This window comes from Girardinichthys multiradiatus, chromosome 20, assembly GCF_021462225.1.
Source record: "Girardinichthys multiradiatus isolate DD_20200921_A chromosome 20, DD_fGirMul_XY1, whole genome shotgun sequence".
In the NCBI taxonomy this organism is placed as follows: Eukaryota; Metazoa; Chordata; class Actinopteri; order Cyprinodontiformes; family Goodeidae; genus Girardinichthys; species Girardinichthys multiradiatus.
This window is the reverse complement of record NC_061812.1, coordinates 3,576,619-3,596,403: the sequence shown is the minus strand read 5'-3', so window position 1 is coordinate 3,596,403 and position 19,785 is coordinate 3,576,619. Positions and strand designations below refer to the sequence as shown.

General features: G+C 45.3%; 2 protein-coding genes across 6 annotated transcripts in view; one reads left to right on the top strand and one right to left on the bottom strand.

The window, feature by feature from the left end:
- LOC124856956 (nuclear factor 7, ovary-like) overlaps positions 1-19,785 on the top strand; it is a 605,901-nt gene that overhangs the window by 572,548 nt on the left and 13,568 nt on the right. The gene's annotated exons all lie outside the window — the stretch shown is intronic.
- On the bottom strand, positions 853-19,447 carry smpd4 (sphingomyelin phosphodiesterase 4). Of its 5 annotated transcripts, none has more exons than XM_047347956.1 (20): positions 19,299-19,447; positions 18,908-18,982; positions 16,087-16,173; positions 15,058-15,194; positions 14,891-14,966; positions 14,371-14,479; positions 14,073-14,125; positions 12,566-12,717; positions 12,153-12,285; positions 10,542-10,613; positions 7,921-8,010; positions 4,177-4,331; positions 3,468-3,558; positions 2,975-3,072; positions 2,731-2,894; positions 2,436-2,641; positions 2,117-2,347; positions 1,910-2,041; positions 1,679-1,807; positions 853-1,369 (listed from the first exon to the last, which is right to left on the bottom strand). In XM_047347956.1, the coding sequence occupies exons 2-20, from the start codon at positions 18,944-18,946 to the stop codon at positions 1,049-1,051; spliced, it is 2,475 nt and encodes an 824-aa protein (XP_047203912.1). In that variant the 5' UTR covers positions 18,947-18,982; positions 19,299-19,447; the 3' UTR covers positions 853-1,048. The 5 variants fall into 5 exon arrangements, with proteins under 5 accessions (XP_047203912.1, XP_047203910.1, XP_047203911.1 ...); XM_047347954.1 differs by lacking the exon at positions 19,299-19,447 and adding an exon at positions 19,131-19,279; XM_047347955.1 differs by lacking the exon at positions 19,299-19,447 and adding an exon at positions 19,131-19,279 and having other exon boundaries at positions 10,548-10,613.

Genomic DNA, 19,785 nt, shown 5'->3' with positions numbered 1-19,785 from the left:
TTTTGAGTGATGAACCAGGCTGGGAGTTTTAAAGGCCTCAGGAATCTTTTGCAGGTGTTTAGAGTTAACTAATTGATTCAGATGATTAGGTTCATAGCTCGTTTAGAGACCCTTTTAATGATATGCTAATTTTGTGAGATAGGAATTTTGGGTTTTCATGAGCTGTATGCCAAAATCATCCGTATTAAGACAATAAAAGACCTGAAATATTTCAGTTATTGTGCAATGAATCTAAAATATATAAATGTTAAATTTTCATCATTACATTATAGAAAATAATGAACTTTATCACAATATGCTAATATTTTGAGAAGGACCTGTACAGGAAATGTTTTCAAAGTAGGAGTGACTTCAATCCTGTTCTTGTTGCTGAGAATCAACTACTGTATATTTACTACCTACTAGCTGCTTTTCTTTTAACAAAACCAGGCATGAAAAACCCTTTTACAGTTTGGATCCATGATGATTTACACATCCCCTTTCTACAAAAACTCTACTACTTTATCTGTTTGAATAAAATATTGCAGCTTGACCCCAAACAGACCAGCGAGAAGCAGCAATTAAGCTCCAGATTAATGTGAAGAGGTCAGTTCAGTACCTGGACCTTGACCCAACAGAAAACCCGTGGGGCGACATCAAACTTTCGGTTTCTGAGGTAAAACCAAGGAATGCAGAGAACCTTCGAGAACTTCTCAGACCGGGTAGAATCAGTGATTCACAGGAAAGCTGAAGTTTTCAGCACTTTTTACACCAAATGTTTGCCTGACATTCATTTTTCCTCACTTTCTGTACAATAAAGTTCTCCTCATGCATTTGTGTTCATGGAAATAAAAACTGAACCTCAGACCTAAAAACTGTTCAATTAATCTTTTTTACTCACGTTTTTCTGTTTTCACTGAGAAAAATACTTTATTCACTTTAAAAGTTAAAATAAAAAGTATTTACATCATAAGTGTCCCAGAAAGCTGCCAGTTCATTTTCGGATCAAACCAACGTAGTAAAGTGAGAAAGGAACTGGGCAGATTAATGTTCGGGGTCGCTGTTTGTCTCATGGCGTTTTCAGTTTTTCTGCGAACAGCGTCATCAGCAACCCATACAGGAGCGCCCCCGCCAGTAGCAGGGCCGTGCTGGGGAGGGGCCCGAATGACATCATGGCCCCCAGCGTGTAGAAGAGGAGCAGCATCAGGAGCGTCCTGTAGCTCGCCAGCGGACGCAGGCTCAGCCGCGGCTGAAGGCTTCGCTCTAGAGTCCGCGGGGACATCGGGCTCCGCTTCAGCCGGACCGAGGAGTCGGGAACAGTCAGGTAGCGACGGCCGAGGCGACCAAGCAAGTCGGAGCGCGAGCAGAGAGTGCTCATGTGGAGACGGAACTGAGAGAAAAAGAAATCAGTGATCAGAACGAGTCACATTTATGTTTTTATTCTGTTCTGATCTGAGTTGTTTCATATTTGGCTCCACAGTGACGCAGAACGTCTTAGAATCTGTTCAGGTGGTTTTGATCACCACTGTTGGTGCTAAAATCTCACAAACTGGAGCAAAACAGTGACAAGCAGCAAAACTGTGACAGGCCATCAGAAAGTCCGGCCGCTTCATCAGGACCATCTACAGGAACGTCTGTATCACAGGAAGGAGAATGAAGGTTTCTGCAGACGCTGAACATGCAGCAGTGTTTAACTCACCCTGTCGTTCAGCACCGACGACACTCTGTAGAGGAGCCGGACCAGCAGGGCGCTCTCGTAGCTCCTGATGGGCTGCAGCTCCGGATCCCCCTGATACTGAACTTCAAACCTGCGCAGTCCGTTTATGATCTGCAGACACACACACACACACACACACACACACACACACACACACCGCGTGAGGTAAAAGCTGCAGCTGCAGGTCCTCTTCCTGCAGAATCAAACACCAACCTGTCTCCTGCCCAGGTCGGTCAGAACCAGCCCGTTTTCTCCCTGGATGCAGTCTGGTAGCTGCCGGGAGTGACCATCGTCCTGGGAAGAGCTCAGGTTGGAGAGGAGCTGAGTCAGCTGGCCCTGGTTCAACTGGGACACAGAACATACAGACATGAGGAGCTGCAATGACCCAGGTCTTCAGGGAAATTCAAAACCGGACCTGACCTTAAAGATCTGACACAGGTTCTCCAGAGCTCGGTCCAGGAACTCGTGGGTCTTCTTCAGACATTCACCACTGTCCTCAGGCTCGGAACCAGAAAACGTGTTGTTGAGGTCGGAGGAGCCGAGTCCAAACCAAGACAAGATGGAATTGTTGGCCGCCGCCTCATTAGAGTGATCCGATATCCTCTTCGCCGTTTGCCGGGCCTGTGCGATGATCTGGATGAACTTCAGGACCTGCAGACAGAAAAGCAACACTTTGAGCAACACTGAGGAGCTTCAGGTCCAACATTAGAAATAAAAACAGGAACAAGCTGAAACTCACCGCTCCTCTGACCTCGGAGCTAAACATCTGTTTGTACTGACAGTCCTGTCCTTCCAGGGAATACACGTGGCTCTTCACCTTCAACACCGTGTCCGTCACCACCCGTTGCCGTGACGACAGATAGCTGCCCCCCTGGCTCGGTGTAAGGTATCCACGTGGTTGTCGGTGGTGGAGGACGTGCTCCGGCTCCAGAAACAGCTGCTCACCTGGAGAGAGACGACGTTCAGAAGACCTGCAGAGACGCCTGCATGTTCAGCTCCTGTTCAGCAACGTGAGAGATGAGAAATATCCTCACCTTTCTGGATCATCTCTGTCAGGTTGGGCTGAGCGAACACTTTGGCCACCCTGAACACCATCAAGGCGTTCTTGGCGTTGACCAGGTCAGTCCTCACTGCTCGGTTCAGAAAGCCCTGGAAGAGCTTTGTGTACAGAAGCAGGTTCTCGTGAACAAACGGCTCCCTGCAGCAGAAGTCTAGTCAGGATTTGGACCTCACAGGCAGAACGGCTGTTAACCAGTAACACAAAGCAGTTCCACTCACCATTTGTCCAGGATGGTTCTGTTTTGGTCGGGTTGGGGATTGTTGTTCTCTCCTGTGTATCTCCACGGCTGTATGTAGCTGAGCCATGTCTCCAACACCTGAACACAGAGGACAACCAGGACTGCCTGAGTGTGAAGTCACCGTCCTCATTAAAAGTGTAGATCCTTTATCTCAAGTTTGGATTTACTTCAGTTTTCAAACTGAATGTTGGACCACATCTTCTCATGGTCTAACGTTCTTACAGCGGCTGTTTCTACAGCACAGTGCAGACAACAAACTACCTGAGCAAAGTGGGACCATATTTAACCATCTGCTGAGTTTTTAACCACAAAACAGCAAAAAACAAACCCCTTGATTCAGCAGCGTCCCCCAAATAACATTTAACTGTAGGTTTTATAGCTCTAACTAAACTAAGTGGTCTGATTTATTCTCAGAGGTAAATTAAGGTCAGTTTATCAGGAGTGAAAGTGAAGAAGAGACAGGTGAAACATACGGCTCTGAAGGAGGCATCCAGAGGCCAGTGTCCGAAGCAGTGCTGCAGGAACAGGTAGAGCTTCTGCTGCACGAATCGCTGCACCACCACCCTGCAGGAACAGCGACGCTCATTAAGCAGCAAAAGAAGACGGAAATTTCCACACAAGAAAAACAGCAACTAAAAAAAATTTTTTTTTTCTCTCGTTGTTTGGTCGAACTAGGTTTTTTTGGTACCGTTTCCTGTGTTTTCCTGTGCAACTAATTGCATGGATATCAAGCGTGTTGAACATGCACCCGAGGTGAAACAGGATTGTTCTTGCAATCAGTGGCTTTAGTCTCCATCAGAGACCAACAGATGAGGAATCATGACCAATTTGCCCACATTAACATTTTAGAGTTTTTATTTAATTAATCACAGATTAATACGTTTAAACCCGAATTTCTCCTCATGACACCAGAACCAAAACCCTGATGTGTGGATAAACGTTCTGGCTGAGCTGCTTTGAAGCACTTAAAGTTGCACCCGACTTCTTTCAACAAAAGGTGAACGACCTTATTACTCCAGGAGAACCATTGAGCTCAGGTTTACAGGTTCTCTCTGCAGCGTACCGAGTCAAAGGGGAACCACGATGGACTTCAGAACATTTAGGAACCTGGCTTTATCTTCTGAACGCACACTTCAGTAAATGTGACATGTAGGTCTGACTCCAGTGTGTGATGCTGCTGACCTCTTGAACTCCTCCAGCGGGCTGGTGTGGGTGTGAGAGTGGGCCGAGGGCGATGAAGGCAGCTGCTCGGGCTTCAGGCTGTTGGAGAAGGCGTGCAGATGTTTCACCAGGAGGCGCACCACCAACACGTGCTCATCTGATGGACTAAAGGGCTCCTGAAAGCACAACCAATCACAGAGCGTTCCACACCAATCATCTCAACCTGCTCCAAGAAGCAGCCAATCACAGCAGATTCCGATCCAAAATGAGGTCCCACACCCACCAATACCGAGGACTCTGGGTCAAAAGCTCAATAACAGAGAACTTAGTTTATAGTAATTAATCATTTCTGATGTTAGATGTTTTTCAAGATCTTCCAGGAATCCTCGACTTTAATGAAAAGTCCAACAGAATTAGCGCTGGGACCTCATTTCCTGCTACACCAACACGATGCCATGCTGGATCTTCTGCAGCAAACAGCCATCACCTCAGCAGCTGATTTTATACATATGAACTCATGCAAAGAGGCTCGATTTTCCTGATAGTGAATCTTGTCTGAAGAGCAGCAGCAACAGCAGAAAGACAAAGAAACCACCACAAACATCATGCATTGAAACAGAACCACAGCCAAACTCCAAAGCTCTGCTGCAGGATTACGCCTGCTGTCGAGGATACTTCTCTGCAGAAAATCATCCCTCAGAGTCCGACTGGGCGGAAAACCAGACCGAGTCAATGAGACACTGAAGGATCCAAGCTTCTTAAAGCTGGAGCGCAAAAACAAAAAGATCGGAAAACAAAACGGCGACACATTTTATTTAAAGGTGGTACTGTCCGTAAGACGGTCCGAAACATGTTGCACGATTCTAATCTCCTGCTTTATCAGCTGATCTGCCCCTTTTCAACCGAAGCAGGTCTGAACGTGAAGCAGAGCACCGACTTTCATCCCAGAGATCAGACTAAAAACTGCTGGAAATCTATAGCTGCTCACAGAGTTAAAATGGACCAAAACTCTGCAGATTCTGGTTCTGAGTGGATGGAGTCACTTTCCTGATGCTTTAGGAAGCTCCTTCACATTCGGGGAAAATAATAGAAACATAAGATGATTTTTTTTTTTACTTTTTGGATTCAAATGTTTTCAGATAAACACTTTTCCTCCAGTCATGACGACAGTTTAATTTCTGCAGATTATTATTTACATGGTGGAGTTTCAATCGTGATTTTATATCATAAAATCTGATTAGTTCTGCGACTCCAACCTGCTTTAACCACAGTAATAAATATTCAGTTCATTTATCAACTCACTAATTAGAAACATTAGCAGACTGGGAAATGAAACTGATATGAAAATAACTATAAAACATACTGTTCATAGACAATAAAGACGTTTCAAGCTGCTTTATCGGTACTGAAGAACTGATGTATCGTATCAGTAAACTGTCCCAATTTGAAACACAAACCGGTTCATAAGCAGAACTTTCTGGAACGGTTATTTTGTCGCTGGGAATGTTGGTTTTGATCCTAACAGTGTCTCTCCAGCTGTTCTGAGATGCTTTCTGATTGGCTGCTCAGATTGAATCAGACTGATTTGGTTGGAAAGGGGCGTGTTGACATACAGCGCCGTCCACACTGTTCAAAAACTCACACTCTGGTAAAAACTATATAAAGAAAACTTTAAAATGTGATAATGGTTTATTAATGTATTTTAATTCCTTTTATTTAGCAGGGATCAGTTTTAAACAAAATCACGGGTGGCAGTTCCTTCAAAATAAATGCAACAGGTCCGTTTATTCATTTCTTCAGAGGTTCTGGGAACCTATAACCGATAATCCATGACTTCCTGTTTCCCTGGGATGGAGACACTGCGCGTCCAACACTAATATTTGGTTGGACCACCTTTAGCTTTAGCTGCCGTTCTCTGTAGCATCGTGCTGATTAGCTTCTTCAACTCTTCCGTCCAGAGTTGCTTCAGTTTTTCACCAGGATCTTGTAGAGATGATGGAAGAGCCGGCCCGCTGCACAGATTCTTGTCCAGACCAACCCAAAGATTCTCAGTGGGGTCAAGTTCTTGGTTCTGTTGTGGCTGATCCGTGTGTGGGGATGCTCCTTAAACCACTCCTGCACAATCTGGCACTGTCATGTTGGAATATGGCCGGTCCATCAGGGAAGCAGCAGTTCACTGATGGAATAACCGGGTCATTCTGTATCTTCTGCGGACCTCAGTCTTAGGGTTCACAATGTTGCTGAACCTTGATCTGACCAACTGCAGGAGCTCAGATCATGGATCGGCCCACACTGGCGCTAGGCATGATGGATCCATGACTTCCTGCTCGTCTCTTCTTACCCTGATGCTCCCATCACTCCAGAACAGAGTAAATCTGGACCCATCAGACCACAGAACCTTCCTCCATTGCTAAGAGTCCAGTATTAGTGCACCTTAGCCAACTAAAGCCTTTTTCCTGGTTAGCTTTCCTACACAGCTGTTTAGTTCCGATACCTTCAGCCTCCTTTCACGATTTGATTTCTCTAAATGTTCTGTGAGGATGATGGCTCCACATTATCCTTCCAGTTTTCAACATCTCCTTAGATATTTTCTTTGCTGGATGCAGGCCTATGATCTGGCTCTTCTGAAACAGATTGCTATCTTTTAGTAGACCACAGGATAAGTCTTCAGACCTGGTTGATTAAGAAAGGCGAAGCCACTCACTGCATCAGTGAAGAGTTAAAAACCTGCTGCCAGCTGAAACATGATTACCCATGCAGTAGTTCTCCAGTGGGAGGCAAATTCGGGTAGTTGCCTTTATTTTGGACACAGGTTATATGACAGAGGCCTCTTGGTCGCTCACCAACATGGTGAAGAGAAGAGAACAAGCAAAGCAAGCATGGCAGATGTGATTGACCTCCAGAAGTCAGGAAACGGCTACAAGAAAACATCTCAACTTGCTCATATCTTCAATCAGAGAGATCACGAAGTCTGAAACAGGGATCAACAAGGCTGAATGACAAACTCTACTTCATCTTCCACTAGGTGCAGCAAGGAGGATGTAAGGGAGGTGAGATATCTCCAAAGCTCACTGGATCATGGGGTCTCCTTAACAACCATCTGAGACCACAACAGCCTTTCCTGTCCTACCAAAACAAAAGTAAACGTGGAGTTTTCTGAACTCTACTGGGACATCAACTGGAACTGCTGGAACTTCCTGGTGGATCTGGTGGGAACCAAAGATAAGTATGTCGACAAGCACCTTACGTCTACTGTTATGAATGGTGGAGGATCTGTGATGCTGTGGGCTCGTTTCTCTGCCTAAAGTCCAAGGAAGAAGGGATTGAATCACACTATTTGAAATCCCAGGACATTTAACAATAATAACCTGGTTTTCGATGTCAGAAAACGGGTCGTCATCCGGTCTTTTAGTAGGTTAATGATCTAAAACATCTGGGAAAATTTGAATAGATATGGTTCATTAGTGACTTTTACCCCAATTCATAAATGCACTCAGATTAAAGGTTCTGGTGTTTTCAGTCTGAGATTATGATCCTGAAATAAAAGAAGAGCTTTCTTCACCCAGAATGCCAACAGTGTGGTGGACGCCGTATCACCTTCTTAAAAGCAACAGCAGATAAAACGTGCTGATCTTCTAAAAACAGCCTCATTCTGCAGGACAGCGGCTCGCTTTCAGAGAAGTATCCTCGACTCAACTCTGCTGACTGAAGGTTTACCTCCAGGAGGCCCCAGAGGGGCAGGGGTGAATGAAAAGGTAAAAGTACTTGGTAGGTGTGGAAGGTCCCAGAGCCTGGTGGGGCGTGGGGTTGGCACGGCAGGCTGGACATACTGAGGCGGTACTGCAGCACCGCCAGCTGTTCACCCGTAACCACCAGGGAGGGGAGGAAGATGGGGAGGACAATGACAACAGGAGGAGGAGGATCAGCACAGAGGAAGGAAGGAACACATGAGAAAAAAAAAAGGAGAGAAACCAGATAGAAACATTTGGGCGAAAACATTCAGGAGGAAAAAAGATTTAAAAAAAACAGGGGAGACAAACAAGAAAATGTTGACTGTGGGAACAAAATGTTTCATCTGTTGGTGTTGATGAAGACGCCTCATTCCAGAGATGTCCAACTCCAGTCCTACAGCCTAACATCAGGTTCTACCGGAACCAGCGAATGATCCAATCAGTGGTGGTGCTGAAGCATGCAAACATGCAGGACACCAGCCTGAGGACTGATGTTGGACACCACTGCCTTAACCAAACTGCAGACTGTAGGGATGGAAATGATTTCACTCAGGATGTGAACAGGAGGGACAACAGTTGGAAGGTTTGTCCTTCAGCAGCAGCAGAGCTGCCAACTGTTTCCAACTTTTACAGATAAACTCCAATCAGATGAAACCGGAAGCTTTAGCATCAACATCCATCCCTACAGTTTCACAGAAAGAACTCCGACTGGAAGATTTGGGTTTGGTGTTAAAGAAAAAGAAGACGAGGAGCATCTCTTCTTCGCATTAAACTTAATTCCAGAGACGAGAAGATTTTAAAATGTCCAAAATCTTTCAGCAGGAGTCCTCCCTGAGCGGTGGACACTCAGCATGTTGGGGGTTAAATGGGATAAAGTCTGCAGACTGTTTCTGATCCAGGTTAGAGGAAATGATGAGACGTTTCCTCTGATGCTCCATGGAGCTGTGATGTTTGACATGATTCCCTCCACAACATTAAATTAGCAATCCTAACCAGAGCTGCAGCAAACAGGCTGCTAAAAAACAACATCTGACATTTCAGATGTTTCAGTCGCCTTTAAAATGATCTTTTGGTTTGATTTTTGCATTAATGTCCATTTTCCTGCCGTCTCTGTAAGCTAGCAGGACACAAGCTCTTTTTATTAAACGGAAATGTTTGTGTGCAGCTCTGATGTTAACGTTCCAACTTCGATTGTTTCAGGTTTTAAACAACATTCCCACACAGAGAGCCCAGAGGATTCCCAACAGTTATGTTGGGAATCCTGCTGTCCCAGTCTGGTCTGTGTTGCCATGGCTGGGAGGAACCCCAGCATCGGGTCCCACAGAACTGAATTTGTTCTGATAGTGTGACAGATCTGATCAGGTCTGCAGGTCTACACACTTGCCCAACACTGTCTGTGTCTGTTTAAAAGCTTCTTATTGATGACGGTTTAGGGCTCTTTCAGCTGTTTTTAGTGCAGCTAAAAGTTCTGCTTCACCAGAGCAGAAGCGTGGTCCAATAAAACCAGAAATCAGAGGAGAGTGGACAGAAGTATCAGACCTGAAGATTTATCTCCAGCAGATGGACTGAATAAACTCTGGATCTTATTTAGATCTTGTTTCCTGTTGATGCTGTAACACCTGAACTCTTTATCCTCATCTGCTAAAAAAGGTCTGGATCAACAGTTCTCCAGACCTTCTGAAGCTCTTTCAGGGGTTTTCTTTGGACATTTGCTGATTTTACACCTAGTTTCAGTACCTGACCATTTTTAGATGAATGTTTTAACCATTTAACTCCAGGCGGTGAACCAGTCAGACAGAAAAGCTCCTAAACTCAAGGGATGAACTGGTGTTGCGTCGACAGCGGATCGGCACATTTGGTTTCCGTTTACGGAGTCTGATGGACAGGAAACAAGATTCCAGCTCCAACAAACTCACAGCGTACAACAGAGGCCCTCAGGTCCCATGTCAGACCCATGACTTTCAGATCCTGGTCTTCTGCTGGAGATGTTTTTAGCTCTGATGCTTCGTGTTCTTTCCTCCACTTTCCTCTGTTTAGTGTTTTAATAAAGCAGGTTGCAGAGTTCAGTTCTGAAGGCAACAAGATGAAGAACTGAGGGCTTCCTGGATCAGAACTATGTTTGGTTGGAAACCCACTGAGGGCTTATTGGGACTTCAGGATGGTGTTCCTCCCACAACACCAACACCAGGTGACATGCAGCATGCAGAGGGTGTGACGAGAAGCAAAAAGCGACAGGAACATGCAAAACTCCTGCCTGCAGCAGCATAAAATATCAGATATGTCTTTAAATGAAATGTTTCATGTAGAGAATCAGGTGATTTAGGTGTAAAACTGGGATTTCTGCTGTGTTCCCACAGCAAGCAGCTTTGTTTTACTGGAAACCAACCGCTGATCTGCTCATGGTGTGAACACAGGAGAGAGGAAACCTGTCCTTCAAGACACGTTCAACATATTCTCTGCAGCAGTTTAGGAAGAGCTCCACCTCACTAAATTGTTTACAGATGAACATTTAAGCCAAATAAGGTTTCACTGGAGGAACATCAGCTGGTCTGGTGGTGAAAGGGAGCAGGTTGGGATCAGCCAATCAACTTCCAGCCATGCAATGCAGCAGCGTGGGATATGGGGAGGGATGGGGGAGGAGAGTAACTATCTTACCTTTACCTGAGGAGACTGCAGTTTCTGGTACATGTCCAAGGAGTAATGATGGAGCCAGATCTCTACAAACATCTGAAGAATCACAAAAAACAGCAAATTAAGAGAGAACTTCACCACCGCTGCTTCCATTTTAATCATTCATAGTTTCAACACTTTTCAAACAGGAAGGCTCATTTCTGACCTCATGTTATTTTTCATGTCAAACAGTAAAGTTCTCAAGTCCTGATCCGGCCCTCATTCCTTCCTGTGATTCAGACTCTAGATGAGACTTCTCCTGGCTTGTCCAAACAACACGGGTTCATCCAGAGGTCAGAGTCAGGTGGCCTAACAGGTTTATATCAGATTATAAAGCCAGAAAAGCTAAATATGAACCACGAATGAATCGCATTAAACCTTTTTATTGGTCCTTTCCATTTACGGCTTACCCACTAAAGCAGGAAGGTATGACCATATATGGTGATCTGGTGACCATCTGTAACTGAACCAACTGGAAATCTGTCATACTAGTAGATTAGATTGTTTTCTTAACTACAATAAGGACCTGTTTACCAGGACAATGTAAATATAACGGACGTGCTGCATCTCATCAGTGATGCAGAAAATGGATGCAGTGGACATCACCCACCCACAGCCAGACCACTGCTCTGGTCTGGCTGTGGGTGTTGTTTGTGAGCATAAAGTGTATCAGGTAAGGAAATACTTTCTTTTACAGAAAAGCTTAAACGGTGTCATTTTCTCCAGTGCCTGAGCTAAATGGAGGAAAGCACATTTATATGCAGCTGCCGTCTGATGATTTCATTTTCATCACATCTATTAAATCACCTTGAAGTGACTTTAGAGCCAAAGGAGGTGGGGAAACTATTAGCAGGCAAACATACAGTTTGAGAGGCGTAACGGACCGTGTCTGTTTAGAATAACGCCTGAACAACTATATTACTGAAATGCTGTTAACCAGTTCCATGTAAAACACACGCCGATTACGTGGAGAAAAGTGAAACTCACTAACAGAGTATTATGTTTGGTATTTCTGCTCCACAGTAAAGGCATCAGCCTTTACATTTCTCCAATCTAACCAGGATGTTGCCTGGCTTAGTCACAGTTTCTGTCTGTCAGTCAGCACCGTGGTGAAGTACAGGTAGACTCCACTCAACCACAGCTTTAGTATCGCTTACGTTAACCGATTCCATGAAAGTCTCTCCGTTGGGAACATAAATATATATTTGAGAGTTGGATGAGTTTAAAATGTTTATTTTCAGTATAAAACAAGCAACCATTCATTGTAGTATTAAATTCAACCTTCTGTGGAAGCGGCACAGGCGGCCCTTTCATAAACGGAGGCTAATAGTCGATAATGCAGAAGTTTGAGTCAGATTGAGACTTTTGCTACATGTCTCCTTCACTTTTCTCTCTGCCTTATTACTGTGAATAACGGCCACTAGTGCCAAAAGAATTGCATTAATATAATAATTTCAGAGAAGTGGTTTTTAAATTGTTTCCTTCTCGCTGAGTGTTTAATTATGGGAAACATTGATGTCTCCTCATGTCTGAACAGATACGGTCAGTGTTGAAGGTCTGAGGCAGTGAATCCCAGATGGATTTGGTTTCTCTCACCAGCAGCAGTGTCTCTGACCTCCAGATCTCCTGGGCTGCAGGGTCTGCGTTCACCGACGGCTGGTGGAAGATGTGATGCTTCAGGAGGCTTGGGCTGTGAACGCCGTAACCAGCAAATGACACACTGGACGCTCTGCAGGAAAAAAAGAAAAATATTTTTATATTTTATAATGAATCTATCATCTTTTTCTCGCTGTAATTAGCAGCACCAGGAGTCTTCAATGAAACCCACCACAGCTGGCCTCCTACAACGTGTTTTTATTGTTCTGAGCATCATTAACATTTTCATTGACAGTTTGGAACGGTCATCATTACCACTGTTTTAAAATAATTGTGCTCTGTTTAACACGTTGGCTCCATAAATAAACTGAGGTATTAAAACATTCAGACGTGTTCGTCTAATGAATCGTTACCGCGGCGACGGGGCCGTGACGGAGCCTCTGGAGTCGGAGAACGGAGACGGAGGAACACTTCCTTCGACGGGCAGGAAGTACTTCAGATACATGTCCACCAACACAAAGTAGGCGCTGTCGGTCCAGCTGCTGAGCTGGGCCTGAAGGGGGTTCTGAAATCAGACACGTTAGAATTTAACACAAAGCTAAATATTAGAAGTCCTGAAACAGCACCTAATTACCCACGTTAGATACAAAGTCAGCAGACCTCGTTAAACGTCCTGGTTTAAAAGCGCCTGTGCTTCTGGTTCAGGTGTACCAGCATGAAACATCATAATTAGACAAGATCTGCCCAGATGTTCATCTTAGAATAAACTCTGTGAGATTGTGAAGGTAAGGATGAAAGAAAGGATGGAGCATCTCACTACCAGAAACCTAAAGGGGCCAACATCGACTGGTATTTGGTACTCTACATAATTCCCTCCAATTTACCACGGTCCCAGTTCCAGATGAATTACAACAATCCCAAAGCATGATGCTCCCTTCACCATGCTTTACTGTGAGCAGGGTGATCTTTAGCTCATGGGAAATGTTTTCATGCCCAACTTATCATTGGGATTAGGGTCGAAAAGTTCAACCTTGGTGGTCTCACCAGCCCATAACTGATTCACCCAGCTGCTTTCGGTAGACTTTAAATATGCTTGTGGAAAGTCTAGCTGAGTTTGAAGCCACATGTGCCAGAAACTCCTGCACCTCCTCTGTTGTAGCTGAGGGCTTCTTGGGAACCTCTGAGCAGTTTTCTTCTCGCATTTTCCTCAGTTTTGGAGGGACGTCCTTTTCTTGGTAATGTCACAACAACACCATCAATTCTCCACTTGATGGTGACTGTTATCACTGTGTGCAGATGGAAATCTAATGTTTTGGACACTTGTCTCCTACAACACAGTGCAAACGACTGTCCACCGTCGCTACATGCTCATCCAGGAATCACCGACTCGATGCAAACCGCTGGGTTTCCTTACGTAGAAAAACGTTTAACCAATCTGATAAAACTGAATTTGACTGCAGTGTTTGATGACATAGATCCATTCGAAAGTTTGTACTTGACTTGGAAGTCGACTGAACTGACTTTGTTAGTGTCTTGAGACGACATGAATTGGCACTATATAAATAAACTGAATTCTCCTGAATGGTGCCTCTAAACGAGGAGAACCCTCCGATGATTGGGAAGTTCTCTGCAGATCTTGGCTTTTGCACTAAGGAAACGTGAGAAGAATCCGACTAGACCAGCTGAACCTCCGTACATGGGTCAAATAAAGGATTTTTGGTCTGTCTTCCAGTTAAGTTCTTCAGATCACTTTAGAGGTAGAAAAGGTTCTGAAATGATTCATCTTAGTCCATTTTCTCAGATGGCAAAACCCCAACCATTTAACAGGGCTGTTCAGAATACAAAGATCTAGATGTCGGCTTTAAATGAAATCAAAAACATCTGAAAGGTGATTTTTCAGCACGCAGCTGTCAGACTCACCCTCGGAGCGATGAGGCAGTAGGCGAAGTTAAACATGAAGAACTCAAAAGGATCTGCAGAGCGTTGAGGAACAAGTTCACTTTTCAAGGACAGCCGTTATCTCACTAGTCACCACAACATCTCATATTGAGGATTTTAAAAATGTGTTCAAAAATTTCATAATTTCCAACAAATCTCAGATTTTAAAGAACCTGCAGATGAGAATCAATAAAAAAACAGGAGAGAGAAAGTTGATGTGATCATCTGATTCAGCTCCATAACGCGCGTCCTTCAGTGGCGTTTGTATCTTTAAGGATACTGAGAGCGAGGTTCGGAGTCAGGACGCCCGGCGGCGGGAACTGCAGCTTATTGTGGAACAGAGGACAGTCAGGAAGAACGCCCTCCTGGATGCAGACCTTCACAGGACCCTGAAAAACACACAAAAATGTGGATATGAAGACAGGAAAGAACCTATAAAGCTGAAATACACAATTATGATAATATACACCAATATGGATCAGTCTGGGAAGCAGTGAGGGGAAGGAAACATTTGGTCCTGTCGTGACTCCAGCATTTCAGTGAGAAATAAGGTAAATAACCACATCTGATCCTGTGACAACTTTCTTCAACCATCTCAGATTAGAGAAACTCTGGGATCATCTGTGGACTCAGATTGGTCAACAGAGGGTGGAACCACAGGCAGAACCTCCACGACCCGCTGGAAAATACTTCCCACAACGTTCAGACTCTTCCACCATCAACACAACAGTTTGATAAAAGCAGGAAATAAATCATCCTCGCTGCTGCAGACAGGGCCTGCTCTACTCTGAGGTTCCTACCGGGAGATAGTTGACAGGAAGTTCATATTTGTAGTCTTCTGCCTGAAGTTTATACACCAGCTTCATCATTGGGCCGCTGAAAAGAGAGTAGAGCAAGAAAACCCATGTTTTATTCTCATTATATAACTTCATGTACCATTGATCACACAGAGACAAACAGGTTCTACCTCGGGTTCAGGAAGTCCAGAACAACATTGTACTCGTTGCTCCGTGAGTGAAGGAGGCGCAGGTTCCAGCCAGAGATGATGCCATCCAGACTTCCAAACACATTCTCCACCAGCCAGGGGAAGATCAGGTGCAGCTCCTGCAGAAACATCCAGCAGGATTTACTGCATGCAGGAACCAGGAAGTGTGGACGAGGAGAAACAAGCAAATATGATTCCAGTTACAGCTCTGATCTCTAGCTGCAGCCTGTTTAACAGTTTTTCTCTGAAAACCGTCAGCTAACTGACAGTTCGCAGCAGCGTGTGGGGGAGGGGCAATGAAGTGTTTTGGTCGGCCCAGCAGTTACTCCAATATGTCATTAATATGACTTCAAACTGTAGAAATGTTTCCAAAGGAAAATGTTAAAGCAAACTGACCTTGTAAAGCCCAGGTAGACCTTTATACTAGGAACCGACCTATGCCTGATCTACACCTAAAAACAGCACCGCATCCTTAACCTCATGAAGATGTGACCTAAATGAAGGAAAAGGCTCAGGAGACAGATTATAAAAAACAGAAATAATAATCTGATGAAGAGAATCAGGGATTGGTTTATTCCCAGGTTTAGTCACTCTGGAACTGGATCTAAACTAAAAATGGTGCTTCTCCTTTAAAACCATCCAACACAGAGTTTTAAAGAGACCTCAACTAGTGAAAACTAGTGATGTGCCTGTTTTACATTTATATGATGGCACAGTAGAGAAAAAAAAGCATCATGAAGCTTCAGCTCAAGAGTGGACCAATTGCTTCGGGAGCTTCATCGTGTTAGCACCATTAAAACCCAGAATCCTTCACCTTTAATCAACAGCACCATTTGGTGTTGGTCTATCACAAACATCCATATAAAAATGCACTGCATCCTGCAGAGTTGAGAAGCTCAGTGTGAAAAGGTTCAGGGAGAATGAATACTTCAGCAAACCACTGTCCAATGAGATGCTGAGTTTCTGTTTCTTTCTTTCCAGCATTTTAAACCAGGTTCTAGACTCAGGTACCTTAGCAGGGTACTCGTCTATGATCTTCAGCAGGTCCTGACATCGCTGGATCAGATGTTTGGTGGTGGCATCAGCTTTAAGGTTTGCCTGAAACGAGATGTAAATGAACATGTTTTTAATCTGATTAAACAGAAAAAATAAAGAAGCACAAGTATTAAACTTGGAGGGGTTGGACTCTTTCATCACCCAAGTCGAAGTCACCGAGGTGGTTAAAAAGCTCCGTGGTGGCAAGGCTTCGGGGTTGGATGAGATCAACCCTGAGTACCTCAAGTCTCTGGATGTTGTAGGGCTGTCATGGTTGACACGCCTCTTCAACATTGCGTGGCGGTCGGGGACAGTGCCTCTGGACTGGCAGACTGGGGTGGTGGTCCCCCTTCATAAGAAGGACGACCGGAGGGTGTGTTCCAACTACAGGGTGATCACACTCCTTAGCCTCCCTGGTAAGGCCTACGCCAGGGTATTGGAGAGGAGAGTCCGGCCGATAGTCGAACCTCGGCTTCAGGAGGAGCAGTGTGGTTTTCGTCCCAGCCGTGGAACACTGGACCAGCTCTATACCCTCTACAGGGTACTCGAGGGTTCATGGGAGTTTGTCCAACCGGTTCACATGTGTTTTGTGGACCTGGAGAAAGCATTCGACTGTGTCCCTCGTGATGCCCTGTGGGGGGTGCTCCAGGAGTATGGAATCGGGGGCCCTTTATTAGGGGCCATCCGGTCCCTGTACGAGCGGAGCAGGAGTTTGGTCCACATTGCCGGCACTAAGTTGGACCTGTTCCTGGTGCATGTTGGACTCCGGCAGGGCTGCCCTTTGTCACCGGTCCTGTTCATAACTTTTATGGACAGGATTTCTAGACGCAGCCAAGGGCCGAAGGGGGTCTGGTTTGGGGACCAGAGGATTTCGTCTCTTCTTTTTGCAGATGACGTGGTCCTGCTGGACCCCTCTAGCCAAGACCTACAGCATGCGCTGGGGCAGTTCGCAGCCGAGTGTGAAGCGGCTGGGATGAGGATCAGCTCCTCCAAGTCCGAGGCCATGGTACTCGACCGGAAAAGGGTGGCTTGTCCTCTTCAGGTTGGAGGGGAGTTCCTGCCTCAAGTGGAGGAGTTTAAGTATCTCGGGGTCTTGTTCACGAGTGAGGGAAGAATGGAGCGGGAGATCGACAGACGGATCGGTGCGGCTGCCACAGTAATGGGGGCGCTGTGCCGGTCCGTTGTGGTGAAGAGAGAGCTGAGCCGAAAAGCAAAGCTTTTAATTTACCGGTCGGTCTACGTTCCTACCCTCACCCATGGCCATGAACTTTGGGTCATGACCGAAAGAACGAGATCCCGGATACAAGCGGCTGAAATGAGCTTCCTCCGTAGGGTGGCCGGGCACTCCCTTAGAGATAGGGTGAGGAGCTCGGCCATCCGGGAGGAGCTCGGAGTAGAGCCGCTGCTCCTCCACATCGAGAGGAGCCAGTTGAGGTGGCTCGGGCATCTATACCGGATGCCTCCTGGACGCCTTCCTCGGGAGGTGTTCCAGGTACGTCCCACCGGGAGGAGGCCCAGGGGACGGCCCGGGACACGCTGGAGGGACTATGTCTCTCGGCTGGCCTGGGAACGCCTTGGGCTCCCCCCGGAGGAGCTGGAGAAGGTGTCTGGGGAGAGGAACGTCTGGGCGTCTCTGCTGAGTCTGCTGCCCCCGCGACCCGGTCCCGGATAAGCGGAAGACGACGAGCACGAGTAAGTATTAAACTAAACAGTCAGTGCGTGGAATACAGAAGGATCTCCAGTTAGAATATCAGCAAGAAGTGAATTTATTTCAGTAATTAAAGTAAAAAAGTTAGAGTTATAAAAACAGAAATATCTATTTTACATTTATTTCTGGTCCTTTTGATGATTCTGGACCTAAATTTCAGTTGGGGGGGGGGGACCAGGGAAACACTGACTTTTCTCTGTGTCCTCCCCCTCCCAGCTCCTCATGCCTGCGTCTGCACAGCCTTACATGAAGATTTAAATTAGCGTGTTCCCTCATCTTAAGTTACCCGTCATGGTAAATTGGTAACATGTCAACACGTCCAGACGTTTAATAATTTACTAGATGTCGTGATTTTCTAGAGGGGACGGGCTGTCCTGTTGGCAGGGGGGAGTGCCCTCCTTGGATAATGGTACGATTCTGTGCCTCTCCATTCCTTCCCCAGACTCTGGGACCTATACTTTCATCTAAATAGAGGACTTTGGACCACTGAGCAACAGTCCAGTTCTGTCTCTCCTCAGCCCAGGTAAGATGCTTCTGACGTGGTCTCTGGTTCAAGAACAGCTCAACACCTGGAATGTGACTGTTTTAGCCCATGTCCTAGATGTGTGTGTGTGTGTGTGTGTGCTGGCTCTGGAAGCTCTGCCTCTAGCTGGACACCACATCTTGTGAATCTCTCCTAAACTCTTGAAATGACTTTGCCTCTTGGAGGTCCAGATAACCGATATTCTGGACCAGTCCACAAACACATCATTACTGGTTAAACAGACTCAGCTGAATGTAATTTCTAATCAGCGATTACTGATGTATGTTTGTGAACTAGAATAAAGTGGCTATTCTGAGGCTTGAATGAAGCATCCAGTGAGCAACCAGCTCCTTTATGGAAGACCTTTTGTAGTTTTCCCTCCATGATGTGGGTGTTAGTTATTGTCTGATGGAGATCTGTCACCTCAGGAGTCTGCGCCATGATGGTGTAGGTCACAACATGGCATAATACAGCTAGTTTCACTTAATAAATTAGTAAAACAAATGAACTTTTCACGATATTTTAACTGAGATGCAGCTGTAACGGTGACGTTAGGTGTGACTCACCAGCAGGAAGCTGGGCTGCTGTAAGCTTGGGGTACTCATGTTTCTCAGCTCCAGCTCAGCTGAAGCGACCTGAAGCTGCAAAACAAACACAGACACGTTTCTATCCTCAGGCTAGCGGATCAATTCAGCTTTAAACAAACAGTTTAATCAGATTTTACAGAAAACAAATTGATCCAGAAAACAAGCAGGCGGTGAAGGCAGGACAACATCAACAACTGTTTACCTGCAGAGAGAAGGAGGCCATTCAGACAGTCAGCTAACGATGCTAACTGTGATGGTTAGCTAAAGCAGTTTAAACTGAAAACAGCAGCCATAAACTGCTCGAAAGTTCATCACCAAATCCCGGAAACTAATCCGGAATATTTTAACCAGTTCGTAACATATTTCTCACCTCTATCCAATGGGGAAACTTAAAGACTGAGAGAATTTTCCACGAACCGCGTTTCCATTAGAGCGGGTAGCCTTCTTCTCTGTTGGTCTCAGAGAAGCCGATTACATACAGTTGAACACTACCGCCACCTGCTGGAACTGGAGAGCATCTGTTCAGAAATACATTTTAGGAGGAGCCAATTAATAACAAATGGCAACTTAAGTGACTTTACAAGACAAACTGCAATTTATTTTAGAAATATATAATCAGATTAATGCCATGAAACAGACAGATTCATGTTCAATTACAACACATTTTTACCCTAATTAATGCAGTTAAATTCTGTTTATTCTGTCCTGTGGTGAAGAGTTATCCATCTGATTCCAAGGAGCCATTGATTACCTAAAATCTGATCAGCCCATTTACTGTATTCTAATATCCAACACCCAAATGCCACTTTTTAATTCCAACATAGCTTGTTAAATCCCTGAATGGTAAAACCCTAAAA